Source organism: Lepisma saccharinum, chromosome 5, assembly GCF_977018435.1.
Source record: "Lepisma saccharinum chromosome 5, izLepSacc3.1, whole genome shotgun sequence".
Classification (NCBI taxonomy): Eukaryota; Metazoa; Arthropoda; class Insecta; order Zygentoma; family Lepismatidae; genus Lepisma; species Lepisma saccharinum.
In genome coordinates this window covers 46,549,576-46,568,251 of record NC_139233.1, presented here as the reverse complement: position 1 = coordinate 46,568,251, position 18,676 = coordinate 46,549,576, and the positions used below count along the sequence as shown (strand labels likewise).

Below are 18,676 nucleotides of genomic sequence, written 5' to 3'. Positions count from 1 at the left end.
GAAGCGAAGAAACGTGACAAAACCACCACGTATGGAAGGCAAACCTGCATTTATTTTATATCGCACGTTTACAGAGCCGTGCCTCCTGAAGTTATAAAAATCCCAACTTCAATGATTCTTTTAGACATGCTATAGTTGAAAAAAATATATTTAGATGCACCAAAAGTGCGTCATTATCAGATTATGCATATAACGTGTTATTGGAATCAACATATTTGTGTAAATTGGGTGCCTCCCCGATGGCGTAGTAATAACGTCGAGGTCTTTTAATGAAGGGTCCTCGCGTCGATACTCAATGGAGGCACAAAGTGGATCGGATCGCACTTTAAACTGTAGTTCGGTTCGCGATTTAGCCTATTTGTGAATCAAGTGGACTATAAAAAAAGAAAAACAATATCAACCTTAAGAATATTAGAATCCACTAATTCACCCACAGGTAAGTCAAATTTCACATATCCCTCTTCATCCTCGTTCATAGACTTCCTGCAATACTCTTGTGCATGTGTGTTGCATCCCACCAGGTGCGAGAAATGTGAAGAGTTATTCTTTCCCTGTACAGCGTTATTTCTTTTCATAACAGTAAGGCTAAATTCTCGTTTTATCTGAACTTTTAAAAAATGTGCAAAATAAGTCTATCTTTAAACAACCACCCTTTCTCGTGTATGTGTAAAATAATCTCACTCTGTCTCAGAAAACCTCTTCCTACGATCAAATGAAGGAAACAACTCTCAAGTCTCAACAATTATAAATTTTTGCTTAAATTTCCTATCATTTATACAAACAGTAGCACATATCACGTCCTTTGGTGTAACACTGTCAACAGCTAATGTTACTTTCCTCGCCCTAATAAATTTACTTCCAACCAGTGACGGCGCAAGGGAAATGTGACTCTTTTTATTGCCCCTCCCTTGCATCAACCTTCATTCCTTCTTTAGGCCTGGATTTATGGCACTTACCCGCTACTGCAGGTCAACCTCGCCTTATGTTTGGTGTTTGCCCCCTGAAGCAACGGTGTCCATTGTTCAAAGCGAAACCTCTGTCAGTGGAGAACGGCGAAAAATAGTCTCGGAATACACCCTGGCCGTAAACAGGCTCCCGCCACACTGACATTGCTGTCAGCTTCCCTCTGAAGTTCGATAAAACTACTTTGTGAAATGTGTTTAGTAACGAGTGAAAATATATACAGTAGATACTACATCTATTTTGCTCATAAACTTGAAGGCTAAATTTGCAAAATAAAAAGAACAGCTACAACATTCCTTCATCTGATTTACAGTAAGGCTAATCGGGACTCGACCCATAGTTTAAAGTGGGATTCAAATCACTATCTGATATCGGGTATCGGGTATCGAACCCGGGACCCCTTGATTACAAGGCGACGACGCTACCACTGTACCATCGGGGAGTCCCCTCATAGAACAAAGTTTCCTTCTACGACGATTATACAGAACTTAGTGCCCTTGCTTCATTTCAAATCTATTCTATATCAGCCTCAGTATTTCGTTATTACAATCCAAGGAATAAATAGTATTCTTCTTAAATAAGAAATAAATAAATAAAAAAGCATTGTAGCCTAAATAATCTTCAAACGGACGTAAAAGATCTAATCCAACCACCTGTAGAATGCCTGAGGTAAACAACAAGAATTTTCTCAACAAAGACAGGGCCTCCCCCATGGCGCAGTGGTAGCGTCATTGCCTTGTAATCAAGGGGTCCCGGGTTCGATACCCGGTGGAGGTACAAGTGGTTCGGATTCCACTTTAAACTGTAGGTCCAGTCCCGATTAGCCTCACTGTGCATAAAGTGGACTTAAAACAGCAACTCAAGCAACTCAACAAAGACATTTCCGAAATTCCCATAACATTCTAATAATTTCGCAACCCGTGCAAATAATCATGTGGTAAAATCTTTTCATGGTTCCCTGTAAACACTAAAATCACCAAATTACTTCTTTCCATATTTCCCGTATTTTCTCCTCCTCTTTAGCTCTCAGCTGCTCGGAGTGGGATAATGCAGGATTACTTATCCATAATTATCTCCTTCTCTTAGTCTTGCTAATATCTTGGACTCCTTAATAACTTTCCAACAAATCCTTATCAATTTGTACTGCCATGTTTCCTACAATGCTTTTCCTACTTCCTAATAACAATCACTTCTGTACACCCTTTGATGTAAAAATTAAATAATAAAAATAAACCATATCCGTCGGTCCGTTTATCTTTCCAACCTATAGAGCTGAGACTATTTTTACAAGATAAACCTCGGACGCAGACATTCCACGATCTTTTGGCCTCTCCTTCCACCTTCTCTACCTGCCCTTTTACTTGATGTTATTCAGAATTGTATTAGTATCTGGAGTACTATCGTAACATAAAATTAATAACCTGGAATAAATTGAAAAACAAAAATGGAGAGTAACTCTGTGTGTCGAAATAGTATTGAAAATAAGTTTAGGTATTCATTCATTACTCTCTCTATAATAGTCTTCTTTTGACTTAATACGCGCTTATCAACGATTCTAATTGAAATACTTTATTCCAAGCAAACAAGTATTTGCAACTGATTAAATATTTTGCTTTTATTTTTTCGAGACATTCGAGACGAGACGAGACATTTCAAAAGCCGTCCCGTCCCGTCTCGTGTCTCGTCTCGAAAACGAGACGAGAAAGGCATTCCGTCTCGTCCCGTCTCGAATTTCAAAAGGCTTGTCCCGTCTCGTGTCTCGTCTCGAAAACGAGACGAGACACGAGACGAGACGGGACATGTCCCGTCCCGTGAGCAACACTAGTCCCAGAACGCAAACTATCGGAAAACGCCGATTTTCACTTCATTCAACATCTATACTACAGCACCTTGAATAGGTAGTGTGGAAAACGATCCAAAAAGCTGGTTCCCGAACTGGATGACAACATAGATGGCAGTGCAATCCGCAGGGTTGCCGTTTTTGTTAAGAAAGTAAGGCAGCTTGGTTAGTTTTTTGAATACATTATGTGGAGTTGTTTGTCTTGAAAGGTGGTAAGTGAATTGATGAAAACAGTTATATTTGTGGAGTGATTTGCAGTCACGAAATGACATTAATTTGGAAATTAAAGTAACATAAAATAAATAAATAATATACGCAACACAAGCAGCAACATCGCAATGTGATGCTGTGCGTCAATTGTTGGGTTATGTACACAAGTGTTTTCTTTTATGTCACTAGAATAGAAATAATATGCTGAGAGAGATTTAATACCAAAGTGACAAGCCACACGTGTCGCTTGGAAGCTAGCACTCGGTAATCAATGCAACCTTTCGAACCGAAGAGCCACAAGCTCGAACTGGGCCGTTTCTCAGGGAGATTTTAGACGAAAGCGACAGGCGACAAGCGACACGGGGATTCCACAACGAAGCGACACGGCCCCTTCAGTCCAAGGCAGCTTTCAGACCGAAGCGACACGCGACACATGTTGCTTGGAAACGAAGCAATCAAGAGCAACGTTTGACACCATAATGACATGACGGGCCACACAGGACCGCGTTCGGTTGGTGAAAATCTTAAGGCTCAAGCGGCACGCGACACGTACCGTTGGTCGCTTCGGTATGTAATATTACTGATAACCTTTCTGAAGGTTGGTTTCCAAATAAACACGTAAGGATTGTCACCGGTCGCGTGTCGTTTCGGTCTGAAAGCTCTCTCAATTGCTCGCATGCATCGTGTCGCCTAGGTCTGTTATTCGCATAATGATGAAAACGCCTCCGGTCGCGTCGCTTCGGTTTGAAAACTCCCTTAATGGGCTTTCCGGCCAAAGTGACAAGCGGCACGCGAAGGCGATACATGTCGCTTTGAAACGAATTCAGAATTCAGAAATAAATGCAGCCTTTCGTATCGAAGTGACGCGACCAGCTGAACATGTCGGTTGTCGCTTATGCGCCACTCGGACTGTTTTCTCAAAAGTGTGCATCGTGACCCTTCGATCTGCTGGACCATTATGCGCAGTGAATTATTTTTTACAAACTGGAAATGTCCGTGTCGCTAGTCACATCAGTGTGAACATCACGCGTTGCTTGTCGCATTGGCACTATGGGAGTTTTTTTGGGGGGGTTTCCTTTATCAATTCCATGCAATCATCAGTTGTCAACATCGCCGCGATTAGTTTAATGCGGAAGAAAAGCGACAATAAATATAAAAAGAATACAAATGCTTCTGTGTGTATTTTTAAAAAAAATGTTTATGGCAACAATAATGAACCCTTTTGTGTAATTCATGCAGAGAGGGGGGGGAGTAACTATCAGCTGTTTGAAGCGGCATGTACTGCTTCGCTTCGCCCACTCGCTTTCTCACCTCTCTACCTTCATGTGCGACCTTGCTCCACAGATTCCTGAGATAGAGTGTATGAAAGATTACAGCATAGGAGAAATGACAAAGCTTCACTGAGTCCAATCACCTGGCACCTCTAATCCGTGCCTGTACCGGGTCGAGCAACCACATTCAAAGTGTTCACAGACGAGGCGCTATGTGATTGGCAGTTGCGCGTGAGCGCTTGCTATTGGATCAATTTGGCGGGAAAAGTACTCGGGTATATTACGCGCCAAGAATACGCGCGCATACCTCTTCAAAGGAACTGCGGATATTGCAATCGATCAGCGACCTTGTTGCGAAATTCCCAGCGTTCCACGTGCGATAGAATTCTTGCAAAATGACTTTTTGTACCGCAAACTCGTTTCTTTTTCCCGCCAACGACACGCCACAACAATAGAGCAGGCTGGTACCGTTTGAACGGACGATGTGTAATGAACCAGCTTTTGCAAGCAACAATGGGAGAAAGGTGTTCGTGCAAATTTGAAGCCCTCAACAAAGGGAACGGCCATCCTGGCTTCCCTGGGCCTTGTAGTCGAACCTTGGACGTGTTGCAGTATGTTTTCAAGGTCACGTTATGGCTTGTGATTCATTGAAAGTGACGAAATGAGGATCTGAAGGTCTTACATGAGGAAATAATGTATAGGTTGTTGCGTTTCTCTGGTTCTCAGTCAAGATATGGTTAAGTCTTTGCTCCCTTGGCGGAGAACACTTGATATTCAATCATCTGGTGGATCTATCCGGTCACACCAAGGATAAAATAATGATAATAATAAAATTTGAAATAAAATGGGTCTATTTTTATCAGTTATAATAGTTATCATAATCATTACCATGATAATAGTATTCTTTTTATTTTCACTATTCAAGTTTATAAATGGTCTGACCTCACAAAAATTTCTGGCGACCCGCATGTGAAGGAAATAATACAAATATAATTATTAAACAACCAGTTGCCAAGCAACAACAATCTCTTGGCAACCAATAATCTGCAGGTTAGTTCACAACCACTTTATGAAGTTCTACAATGCGTGGTACAAAGAATTGTCGTTATACCACAATATTTCAATCCTAGCAATTTGTTAATTGTACAACAACTCAATTCTACGGCAATGATAAATGCAATTAGAAACGCATTTTACGTAACGTTTCCCGATAGGTTGGAATGAAATACGGACAGCCAGCACAAATTGAAGCCAACTGATACTGTTTTGATGCTTCAATAGACATGGAAGATGACGCTATGTGCATAAATCATAACTTAACCCTTAGAGCCTAAGGGTTATATAGTTGATTTGGTGTTTTAAGTCTACTTTATGCACAGTAAGGCTAATCTGGACTGGACCTACAGTTTAAAGTGGGATCCGAACCACTTGTGCTTCCACTGGGTATCGAACCCGGGACCCCTTGATTACAAAGCGACGACGTTACCACTGTGCAATCGGGGAGGCCCTTGCATTAATAGTCTGGAAGTCAGTAGTATTTCAGAGCAAGATTAGAATTATGAACTTCTCCGAACCTAATATAGGCTAATGACGCTGAAGTTAAGACTGATACGTATCTCGTTTTGCTCAGAATCAATCAGGCTATAATGATTTATTGAAAACAAGCACATATGCTTTAGTAATAAGATTTTGAATAAGATAATGAAATTTGAATTTTTCCTCCCCTTTTGGTAAAAACCATCCGGACCTTGGGGTTGAAAACAGTACCAATATGTTGACATATGTGTATCTAACATATTCAAGAATTATGCATGTCGTTTTTTACCATTCGCGAGAAAGAACTTTGTTGAATATAAGTGGTGATACCTCGTATACAGCAAAACAATACGTACATATTTTAAATATTTGAGACTTCTCCAACATCCTATTTCGTCATATATCCGCGACAACAATCAAATTACTTACGGCACGCTTTGAAGCAAATGTATCAATCTTGGTAAAAATCACCTTGATGCAACATGTCAGACGTTCATATCGATTGACCCGTTCTCAAGCGACATATGTCGCGTGCCGCTTCTCACATCGTTGTGAAATCTCTCTTAGGTTGCTTAAACACACAGGCACACAGGGAGAGAATAAGGGAGGACGAAAACGAGCCAAAGAGGAACAAGCTGAGAAAAGAGAGAACGATATGAAAAAAGCACAAACTGGAAGAGTCAAGTGACAGAAGAAGAGAAGGTGAGAGAGGACAGAAAGAGAATACGGAGGCGAAACAGAAAGAGACAAACAAAACAAAAAACAGAGTGAGGACAATGAAAAAGAGAGAGAGAGGGATAGAAAGAAGAAACAGAAAAAGAGAGATCGGACAGAAAAAAGAGAGTGAAAGAAAGAAGAGAAGAAGAAACACAAAAGAAGAGGAAAACAGAATGAGACAGAGGGGAAGAGAAATAAGAGAAGAAACAGAAAAAGAGAGAAATGATAGATGAAACAGAAATAGAGAGAGAAAAGAAGAGAAGAAACAGAAAAGAGAGAGAAAGAAGGGAAGATACAGAAAAAGACAAAGAAATAAAAAAAACAGAAAAAAGTCAGAGAAATAAGAGAAAAACAGAAAAGAGAGGGAGAAAGAAGAGAAGAAACAGAAAGAGAAAGAGAGAGATGAGAAGAAACCGAAAAAGGAAAAAACACGAGAGACGGAGAAAACAGAAAATTTTAATTTCCGCTGACAAAACATCCCAAAACCACGAAAAGAATTTGCCCTACAAAGGATGGTTTTCTTCCGTGTTTAGGGAGGGAGATTCCTGAGTTTCGTGAGAATGCCGAGATTAACCAGGAAGCCCCGAATGATGCCCCTAGCCTCACAGGAAGTTGCTAATAATAAGGTTTCGCCGGCTTGGAGAATAACGCGCCCAGTACATTCACATCATTACGAGACCTGCAATGCAGTCAAGATAACAGCTCAAACATCCTATCCAGATTCAAATGAAGCATGAAGTACACACATATTCCTCGAGAAAGTATGTCATATTCTAATCTGGATACCTTAGGCCATTAATACACCAACTCATGAAAGGAAGCGTCCTTACAATGAAGCAATATACAAGGTGGACCCAAAAACGTGACCGAAATACACTATTTAATACCGTGCGTTCATTTCGATCTTCAGCAGAGAGATCGGGAGAAGCGTGGCGGGCGGCGCTGACGGAGATGCCGACATTTGCGGCCTGTAATGCCCGCTTATTTTTATGGACATATGCAGACATTTATATAAATATTGCAAAACGAGCACTAACCTGTGTTATAAGAGTACGGTTTTAATTTTAGTAGCTTAGTGGCTGTATGGGCTGATGATTTGACACGCCCATCTCCTGTGAAACACGGCGCAGAGGTTTGTTAGGAGAACGTTCTAACGCGGCACCAATTTCATCGAGTTTTGCTTAGGTTAGAATCTGTCGTTTTGCTTAGGTGTTTTAAAATTTAACGATCCAGTTTCTCGTAATTTAAGGACAAGATGTCTAACCGTATCTCTATGTGGAGGTGAAACGCCTGGGGATTTCTGTACAAATTGCCTACACACGTCTCGACACGAGTCTGTATTCACGTAAGTGTCATACATAAAAATTCTTTGTTCTAACGTGAACCTTGCGGCTGGCATTCCAACCGTCTCATTGACACAACACACATACACACTGCAATAACACAAACAAGTAACGGCAAGTAACCCAGAATAACACTCTTGCGCACAGTACGAAATTAACACGCTCTTGGTTTACATCTGCTCGCCACTATATTCACAGCTTTGTCTTCATCTAGTCGCGAAGGAACAAAAAACTCGAGCTCGGAGATTTCGGATTGCAAGGAAGCTCACGAAAATCATTCACCTTTAACGGTTTCGTCTGCAGCGTAATCTTGATACAGTGTTGCACATTCGAAACCTCCAAACGATCCCCATCGACACAAAACTCTTTCAAGGATATAAATTTAAGCAGGACGTTACTGGTCAAAACTATGATTAAAATGTTTTATTATCTGTGGCTCTTAACATAGTTTATAGAGCGTATTTATTTGTGTATATAAGGACAGAACTTGGATGAATTACAGAAGAACTTTTGCGTGTTATAACACAAATTAGTGCTCGTTTTGCAATATTTATATAAGTGTCTGCATATGTCCATAAAAATTAGCGGGCAGTACAGGCCGGAAATGTCGGCATCTCCGTCAGCGCCGCCCGCCACGCTTCTCCCGATCTCTCGGCTGAAGATCGAAATGAACGCACGGTACTTTCGGTTATCTTTTTTAGGACACACTGTATAGAGACGTGATTTTCTCGCAATGTGTGATTATCCTGTTATTTCTCTCCATTGCTAGGGCAAACATCACTACTTCAAAGGATAAAACTATATTTTAGCGATAAAAAGCGGAACAACTTCGAAAATGCCCTAAGCGTTGAGTGGTCGACTCACAATCTCGCCGCCAAAGCTTCCTGCTTCTTTATACATTTCTACCTCTTCGGTTAATCGCAACGATGAAGATGAATCATGATTTGTATTTTTGTTATTTAGCGTCGTTTTTCTGTCAATTTGGATTAATCGCGATGATAAGGATGAGCCATGATTAGATTAAATTAAGTCACTTTATTTTTTATTGCATTATGGATAATTAATTGTGAAATTAGTTTTTAAGTTAGGCATAAACCTTCGAGTTCATTAATAATAATAAAATAAATAAACTAATTATTACGTTACATCATTTTAATTTCTCCCTAACCAATCGCGATCTTCTATATCAAGGCCTAAACATAATATATACACCACGGTCTCTTCGATACAATCGAACACTCGTATAATACTAAGCAAACGTCAAGTTTTTTCCAGTTCTCAATGACTATTTTCATTAATTTTTCTCGTGCACTTACGTAATTTTAAGGAATGCATTTTCACGTATTCTGGTGCAGAGATTGTGACCAGCTTGTTTGGCGATTAGCATCAATTCTTGAAACTCTCATTCCGTAAAAGAAAAACAATGAACAATTTACTTGGTTATTCTTATGTATCCCGCTCTACATGTTCACTCAACACACATAAGAACATAACGAGACACCACACAACCCCATAGAGTACCATCCTGACTGTGGGTGCATGCGTCATGCGTTTGGCGGGTGTACAGTGGAATCCATGAGTATTACCTTGCAAATTGTCCATCCCCATGTTCGTGGACGTTATTCGACCCAAAAGAGTTTCAAGAATTAGAAGAAAACTCAAAACAAGCTGTTGACAACTTCTGCACCAGCATACATAAAAATGCATCGCTTAAAAACACATAGGATGTGAGAGAAAAATTAATGAAAATAGTCATGGACAATTTGCACGGTAACACCCAATGTACTATGTGGAAGAGAAGATGACTTTTGGGTGCCTTCAGAAAAGGGCACCCCTTACACGCTCACGGAAGAAAAAAACTGTGAGAAAAACAGATGAACAAACTAGAGATTAAAATAAGTGGCAATGGAATGGGAGGGAAGAAATAGAAGCAAAGTACAGACGATAAAAACGGAAAGAAGAAAATTATGCAACATTTGAATATACATTAAGGTCACCTTATACTCAACTGATGATTTGCGCATTTTCCTCGTCAAGTGTGCATAAGCTTACGGGGTACATGTGATCACGATTATCTCGAGAACCAGTGGACAGATAATTTGCAAACTTTGCCTCAGCACTGGGAAAGGATGTTTCTAGATATTTTCATTTACTGCAAGAATGTCCCGTAAATGAATTGATTGATTGATTGATTTAGTTTATTTTACTTCGCGTTTTGTGCCTCTTGGCTAATTTGCGAAGATGGGGATGAGTGATGAAATGATGAAATGGATGAAAATGGACATTCACAAACAACCATACCCGACCGGGATTCGAACCCGGGACCCTTGGCGTCGCAGCGCGATGTGCTAACCACTCGGCCACAGGGTCGGGCAATGAATTGATTAATTTTGCTTTTGAAGTGTCGTATTTTTCTCACTTTCCTTGACATGGCAATCCTGCCAGGTGGTGGGCTCAACACAGAACCTTCCGGTCGCCAAATGGGATGTGGTACAAAGATGCTTGGTACACAGAAGTTTGCTTCATCCCAGCATACAAGTTTTGAGCATGAACAGAAAGCAACACACGCCATTTTTTTTAATTTCAAGCGGTGTGCCTTTGATATTAAGGACTGGAAATTCTGGAATGAAACCGTAGTGAAATACGTGTACAGTCACGAACACTTGTAGGTTGTAACGATTCCATTGAATGGAAATGGGATCATTACAATCCAGAAGTGTCCGTGACTGTACACATAGATTTGTTTTGATTTAGCTTCGCTTTTCTGCCACTTGAGCGAATTGCGACGTTGACGATGTGCTGAAATTCATGAAGGGACACTCACAAAGTACACAAATCCAAAGCCGGGATTCGTATCCGGGACCCTTGGCGTCGTTGCCACTCCACCACGGAGGTCGGCTCTTGGATACATAGAATATACACAAACATGAAGCTGAGTCACGGCCGTGAAAGTACATTATTCGATTCCCGCGATAGTGAAGTATGGTTCTAAACGCAGTGATACTGTATTCCTATGTGCAAGGGTGAACTGGTCGAGGACCATGTGAATCTAACAAAGGGTCTCTTAATTACAAGGTGATGAAAGTCTCAAGTAAAAAATATGGTCAAAACAATACGTGTCAAATATACCAGATGTGCTATTTTAAGAACTCACAAACCAACCGTAACGATTGTCCTTTTGTTTGGAGATATGCCTTTAATGGTCTCGAAACTCAACACCATACAGTTCATGGATCTACCGGCTCTGTGGAGTTTAACGAGTGTCTAACGATCTCATTGTTGTTTACCTTCACTTATTATCTAGAGTCGATACATATCTTGAGTTTCCTCATTAAATTGAACTGTAGAGTTTATTTTGCAAAGTTAATGGTGCAACTCTTACCAACGAACTTCCATATTTTTCACATCCTTCTTAAAGCATTAACTGCGACAGGGGCGGACTCAGGGCCAATTTTCTTGGGGGTTCGGTGTAGATTGTAGGGAGATTGAGGTGGAAAGTTATTTTAATTTTTTAAAACATCTTTATGTAATTTACTGAAAGTTAGTGCCGGAGATTTTCCTCCCACAAAAAAAAATATACCCAGAAAAGAAAATTATTTTCATCCCTACCAGTGATATTTTTATTCCCCTCAAAAAATGTAATTCAATTGAGTTTGTTTGAATTGTTGTTTTAAGTCCACTTTATGCACAGAAAGTCTAATCGAGATTGGACCTACAGTTTAAAGTAGGATCCGAACCACCGTACCACATATGCGTGCGCACGGAGGGGCAACGGGGAGCAGTTGCCCTTCCCTAATCACGGACGTTCGCAGATTTATTTCCACGAAGGGACAAGCAAGGTATTTTTCCATGGGGCATATTACCCCGATAATAGTGTTGCCCCTCAAAAAACACCACTTGAAATTGAAACTATCGCATAATAATTAATGTAAATTACTATGACTGAAATCAAATTGAGGACTAAGAGTGGTAAACGTTGTAAGTGGCAAAAGCGAAAGTGTTGGAAAATCGCATCGTTCCGCACATCAGTCCGTAAGAACGTGCACACTAGTGACCTCTTTACACGCCCTTTGAACTACTTAGAGGGTTACCAGTCACATTTCACGTTTACCACATTATAAAGCATGGCACATTTCACAGCTTAACGTGGAAAACGGTGTTTGAATTACTGTGGCACTTACAGCGTTTACCAATTTTAGTCTTTAATTATACGTATAAAATATATACGTTTAGGTTGACATTCGTTTTCGAAGGGGGAGGTGTAGCCATCCTTGCCCCCCCCCCCTTTCCAGACGTTCCATGCCCATTTATTATTATACTTTCATTTGGAAATTTAGTGTAGAGGAATCTTACTGCTGTTATTATACTTTTATACTCTTAAAGAAAATGAAGTATTTTCAAGCCGATTAAAGTTCGAAGCAAGTACGGGGGAAGGCGGTTCAGTGGCGCAACCATAACGGAGCAGGGGGGCATTGCCTGTTTCCAACCTTGGACGAAAATCAATTCTTGGGGGGGCAAAGATTGAAGTAAAAGAATTCAAGACTGGTAGAATATAAGAGTAGCAGGACAAAATGATACTGAACATAGAATTAGTTTTCACGTCTTTCTTGCATTATTTCTTCCAGGCGGCACAGAGGGGCAATTGATCCCTTGACATCAAATTTTATACAAATAAAAATTCATTTTGTAAAATTTTCTTGCTTGCTTCGCTCGCAATGTCTGCTTTTCTTGCAGTCGTGTCAAGTTCAGAGCAGTATTAGCTAGGGGGCTGCGAGAACTGTCCCTCTACGCTGAACGGTCTGAATGAGAAAAATTGTAAAAGAGAATGCCATGGCGTCCCATGACATTTATTGCGCGCTATTAAATCAATACTTTTTTCAATTTATATAAATTTGGATCGAAAAATTTTTGTCCTCGCTTCGCTCGCAATTTCCTGCTTTTCTGTAGTGCATTGTGAATTACCAAAAGGACAACTAAGTACTTCAGATAGTTGATGTCATAACAGTTTGGTTTGGAGGAAAAGAAGCACGCGCATTTCAAAGACAATATATATCATTTTTGCATTTGGTTTGTTATGAGGCGGATGAATTGATTATGTAATATATTTAAATAATATGTTACACACACACACACACACACACACACACACACATACATACATATGCCCACTCATCAGTGCAATACAACTAAAACAGTGAGATAAAATGAGATTTTTATTTCCCGACTGAATTTCATCAAGGCTTTTGCCACCCTAATCGGAGGGTCTGCGCACGCCTATGCCATGTGCCTCTACCGGATATCGTGTTCACAAGCGTGTAGGTAGGTAGGTAGAACGAGTCCGTGTCGCTTGCGCCGACCGTTCTTATTGGGTCATTTCCGATATGTCATATGTCAAGACCTTCCTTGGTGGGTTTTCCCACAATCCGGAGTGTCATTACCGCCGCGCGCACCTGTGTTTATGACGTTGCACAGCTGCAGTTGTGTTTATCTTCGATTGAAAAGGAAGGTGATTGGTAAATGAATGTAAGATGAAAGTATATATGAGGGATCTACATTGGGAAATTAGTATTTATGTAAAACTGAGACGTGTAAGATACGACAAGATGGCTGAGAATATGAAAATATCAATACATCGAAATGAACAAATGTGTTGAGTGTGTTCTTTCGAAGTACAGAAGCTCAAGCGATCTTCGAGGATGCCTTCGAGCATTTGCATACCTACAAGAATTCAAATAACGTTTGTACTGTTCTTGTGCAAGTGTATCGAAATATTGGGTTTATATATACGTAGCTATTACTTATATAATCTTTGCAAAAATAACACTGTATTTACAATGTTTCTTTGACGATTAACGATAAATGGTTAATAGTTAATAGGCTGATGCTGATTTATGTATTTTGTGTTGTGCAATAAAATTGATACAAGTAATCCTGTGTAACGTCTTTTGAAATAAGTAAAGAACAGTCATATTTGACTCTGTGGATAGGTTTAACATTTCAGTGTAAACACAGCTTTGCAACGTCATAAACACACGTGCGCGCGGCGGTGATGACACTCTGGATTGTGGGAAAACCCACCAAGGAAGGTCTTGATATATGTCGCGGCGGAAATGAACCGATAAGAAGCCTCGGCGCAAACGACACGACACCAGGTAGAACGGACATTAAGTTTGAATTTGGGCAATAAAAATTTGGTTCGTTTTCTGTTTTTGTGTTCCTAGTTCAATACCTATTTCCGTGTATGAGTTTGGGTTTTTCTTAGAATGTATATATACTACGTCTTTAAGTTCCATGCAAATGTTATCATACGAAGTAATTACCTACGTCAGAATTACTGTTCTAGGGTACTTAGAAACAGCAAGTCAAAGCTAAGTTAACTGACTGGTAACATATGCAAATTTTCATACTAAACAAAACCTACCTTCCGAACTAATATCACAAATAAGCCACTGAGTACAAGTATGCCACTGATAACAAGGTGTTAGACGACCTCTGTATAGTTTCAAATTACCACGTCCTCCACAATGGGTGAGTGTCCAGATATCGCTAATCGACTCGCCTCATGTGATTTCGTGGAGTGACGTGAACAGTTTGTGTTATTTACTACCAATTTAAAAAATGGTTACGAATTTAGACTCATCCTGTATATTCCTGTAAAATCAGTTCAGACAAATGCTTGTTACTCACCTCTCCTTCGAACCAATGGACACATTCTTCTGGTCTGTGTTGGAAGGGGATTCCCCACGCTGGGCGGCGATCAGTTGATCACGTGACCTCGCTGAACCGGAGCTGGTGGATCCGGTTCCGGCCAGTATCCAGTCTACGTCGGCTCCTGAAAGAGAAACGCGATATCAGATTAACATGAACGTGAGTCATCCATGACCATCTCACGGTGGGGAATCTATGATTTATACAGTAATGGAATCAGGTCTAGGAAAAATAGGGAAAGAATGGAAGCTATGAGTAATAGTGTCGAGACGAGGCCGGGAAGGAACGATGCAGTGCTTTGGTCTCGTCTCGAGTTTCGAAATATCATATACAGTGTCTTTGTTCATTCTGGAGATATGCAGCAATACGCCGTACCGGCACTTTTTATACTTCTCGCATTTCCAACTGGCGGCTAGGAAACAACGAATCAGCGATCAGTTCAATTCTCTTCGGCTGACATCGGGCATTTTCGTGACACAAGGCACCGAAAGTTGCTGGCGGGACGAAACAAATGAGCGTCGGATACACAACATGTTGCCAAACGTACTGTAGAATGTGGGAAAGAAACAGTTCCTCAGCGCCGTTATTGGATAAAAGTTGAACAATAGTACACAAAGCACGGAGAATTAGTACCCAAAATCCAAGCACTGTACAAACTAGTTAATTAAAACAACCAACAAAAACAGATGTACGCTTGGCAACGGTGTAACGGAAGTGTGATGTTACCCCTACAGCTTTTATTTCGAAACTAAGGTTGTTGACACTCATCGAGGCACACAGCCCGTAGATTGTTGGTGGACAGGTATACCTAAGTAGCAAAAGGTAGTTGAGCCGCCAGTTGGGGCCGTGATTGGTAAAATAGGTAAGAACAAAACTTTAAAAAAATATATTTTAACGAAAGCAATTGTATGTGTGCGTAACTACATGGATCAGGCCCGTAGCGAGGGGTAGGCTAAGGGGAGCTGAAGCATAGGGCGCCATTCAAAGCCCTTTAAAAAAAGACAACAAAGTCAGAATATGCGACGGAGAAATTTACACTTTGAATTTTGTGTTTCCCAAAGTAGCACCAATAAACAGAATGTTTTTGAATAAGTTCTTCAGACACTAAAGCACAACCAAAATATTCTTAAATATTCTAAACGTTGCTTTAATTAGAAATGCAAACTAAGCTTTAAAACTGGTATTGGTATGGTGTAAATATCACAAACTATGGTATAAGAAGAAAATATCGAAGGATGCACATAAGATGTCGGTGCTTGACGTTGATGGTCGGCAAACCACAGCCCTGCCTAGGGCGACAAAATATGTAGCTATGGAGCTGACATGGATACACGAACACTTATGAATATACCACAATCTTTTCATTAGATATCGTGGTCAACAAAATAACAAAACAACAACAAACCAACTTGAAGAGTACGGGAACCTTTCTTCCCAGAAAAAATCACTGTTGTGTGTTTGTGTGTGTGTGGGGTGATCTTTTCTCCAGACACCCGAATGTCATCCTCCCTTTCACGTAGTACAAGCTGGACCACGTTTTGTGGGGGGACTGAATCTGAGGTTATATTTTGAAAGGGAGGGGGCAGAACTGAAAAGTTTCCCCTCCCATTAAAACAGTGTCCAGGTATATTTTCTTAAATGACTGTTACATTTGAGAAATCATGAAATTTACTCTCTATTTCTTTGTTCTTTAGGTCTCAGGAGGTTGACAAAAATACCCTTAACTTGTAAATTTTTACGTTTGAAAATTTTGGGGGCAAGTGCACCCCTTGCTTCCGCCCTGAACTGCATTATGCAGACTAACGAGACATTGGCGTCTGGAGTCACAGCCAACATAATCCTTTGTGGGGCACGTGTTGTGTTGTCCATATATGCTTGTGATTGTCCCTTCATCCCTTCCATCAAATCAACATTCATTCTCATCCTCACCTTCGCAATTAGTCAAAAGTCGCAGAAACGCGAAACAAAAATACACAAAGTTCTTAATAACTATTTTCTTGTTTCATGCCTCGTTTCAACGCTAGAAGCCTTAGAAGAGCCTGATTTTATTTATTTATTAAACACTACTTATCCTTAATATATGCAACCATACAGCACAATATCATGGCTGCCACTACTTGATTAACTTTGCAATTACTGTGAACAAAATACAGTGCGCTCTCTTTAATTCGAACTTGGATAATTCGAATTATTGGATTATTCGAACAAAAGCACATTCCCCTTGAAACCCCTATCTAAAACAATGTTAAAAATGATTACTTAATTCGAATTTTGAAGGTTAAATTGGGATAATTCGAAGTCAGGTTTCCAATAATTTAACATAAATCTTTCCAAGAAAGACCAAAGTGGTTGATACATAAGAAATTCCAACAGATGACTCGTTCCCCTTTTCTTCTTGAAAAGATTGTTTTTATGGTTAACAGATGTGCTGACGGCAGATAAGAGAGGGCAGCGGGAATCCCCAGATCTTTTGTTTGAAGGAATGTGACCTTCACCCTCTCAGAAATAAATCAATAACTGAGCCTCCGCAATGGCGCAGTGGTAGCGTCGTCGCCTTGTAATCAAGGGGTCCAGGGTTCGATACCCGGTGGAGGCACAAGTGGTTCGGATCCCACTTTAAAAACGGTAGGTCTAGTCCCGATTAGCCTTATTATTGTGCATAAAGTGGACTTAAAACACCAATTCAATCAATCAATCAATTATCAATAAGTAATAAGGTAGATATAATTATCCTAGGACGTCTGTGGAAGTCGCATAGTGAATTATATTTGGTTTAGATTTTCATCATACCCAAGTCTCCAACGATTTGATTTGGTATATTTTACTTTGCCTTTGCCACCTTTGGGTAATCGCGAAGATGAGGAAGAGCGATGGTATGAGATTGATGAAGGGACACTCACGAAGGACACCCATGCTAAGGCCGAGATTCGAACACGGGATCACTGGCGTCATAGCACGCTGTGCCAACCACTCCGCCACAGAAATCGGCAATGTCTCGAACGAGACCGAGAGCCTCTGACATCTCTTCTTGATACGACTGTACAGTCACGGACACTTCTTGGTTGTAACGATTCCTTTGAAAGTCAAGGGAATCATTACAATCCGGAAGTGTCCGTGACTGTACATGTGATATCGGGTTCATATCAACCGCACCAAAATAAAATATTCTAAGTAATGAAAATCTTCGGCCAATTGATTACCAATACAAGATTGTGGGTGTATGAATAACAGTAGGCAACAATAACTCAACCCGTAAGGTACATTTCTTGGTGAATCTACTCCATCACATGAAAAAACAGTCTTTAAGGGACTTCTCCATATCTCACTGCCTTAAAGCCCTCTTACATTTATCCACAACGTGCAAGTGTATCGATAATGGTAATACCAACAAGTGTTTTTATTACCATGGAAACGGGTACACACACTTGTTGCTGTGTACACCAGAAACACAGTTGAATATGTTATTGCAGAGAACGTGTACGACCTTTCGGCCGTATATGCCAATGATTTTAAGATAAATATGTTTCTGAAACTCAAAATGGGGTCATAACACTTAAGATACTTTATTTGCAACTTCTTGCCTATTCTACTTTAATGGATCACTTTGAGAAGCAATACAGATGGATATCTGTGAAGTACGGTGACATTTGGGTTATACAAACGGCTAAAAATGATTACATTTCACAGCCACCATTATGATATTACAATACATATGCAAGCTCGAACCTGCAATACAAAGTAGCCAATTTAAAAGCATTAAGAACTTTTTAAGATTGTGTAGTGGTTACGATCCTGTTGGATTCTGCATTAAATATTTCCGTTTTAAGTTGTAGCGAGTGAGAGAGAGAGAGAGAGAGAGAGAGAGAGAGAGAGAGAGAGAGAGAGAGAGAGAGAGATTCCTCGAAGACCGAGAAAGTTAAGTGGTCGACTTTCGATCTTGTCACTTAAGTTCCCGGGTTCGAGTTTCGTCCTGAGCATGGGTGTCCTTTTCCAGTGTCCCTTCATCAATTAGAACTCATCATCACTCATCCTAATCGCCGCAATTATTAAAAAGTGGCAGAAGAGCGAGGCAATGTAACAACAAAATA

At 40.3% G+C, this 18,676-nt stretch overlaps 1 protein-coding gene across 2 annotated transcripts in view; it reads right to left on the bottom strand.

The window, feature by feature from the left end:
- LOC145987797 (TOG array regulator of axonemal microtubules protein 1-like) overlaps nucleotides 1–18,676 on the bottom strand; it is a 257,466-nt gene that overhangs the window by 187,040 nt on the left and 51,750 nt on the right. For both annotated transcript variants that reach the window (XM_083122501.1, XM_083122502.1), the window contains exon 3: nucleotides 14,568–14,712. In XM_083122501.1, the coding sequence (XP_082978627.1) occupies nucleotides 14,568–14,712 (145 nt within the window). The remainder of the gene's footprint in view (nucleotides 1–14,567; nucleotides 14,713–18,676) is intronic.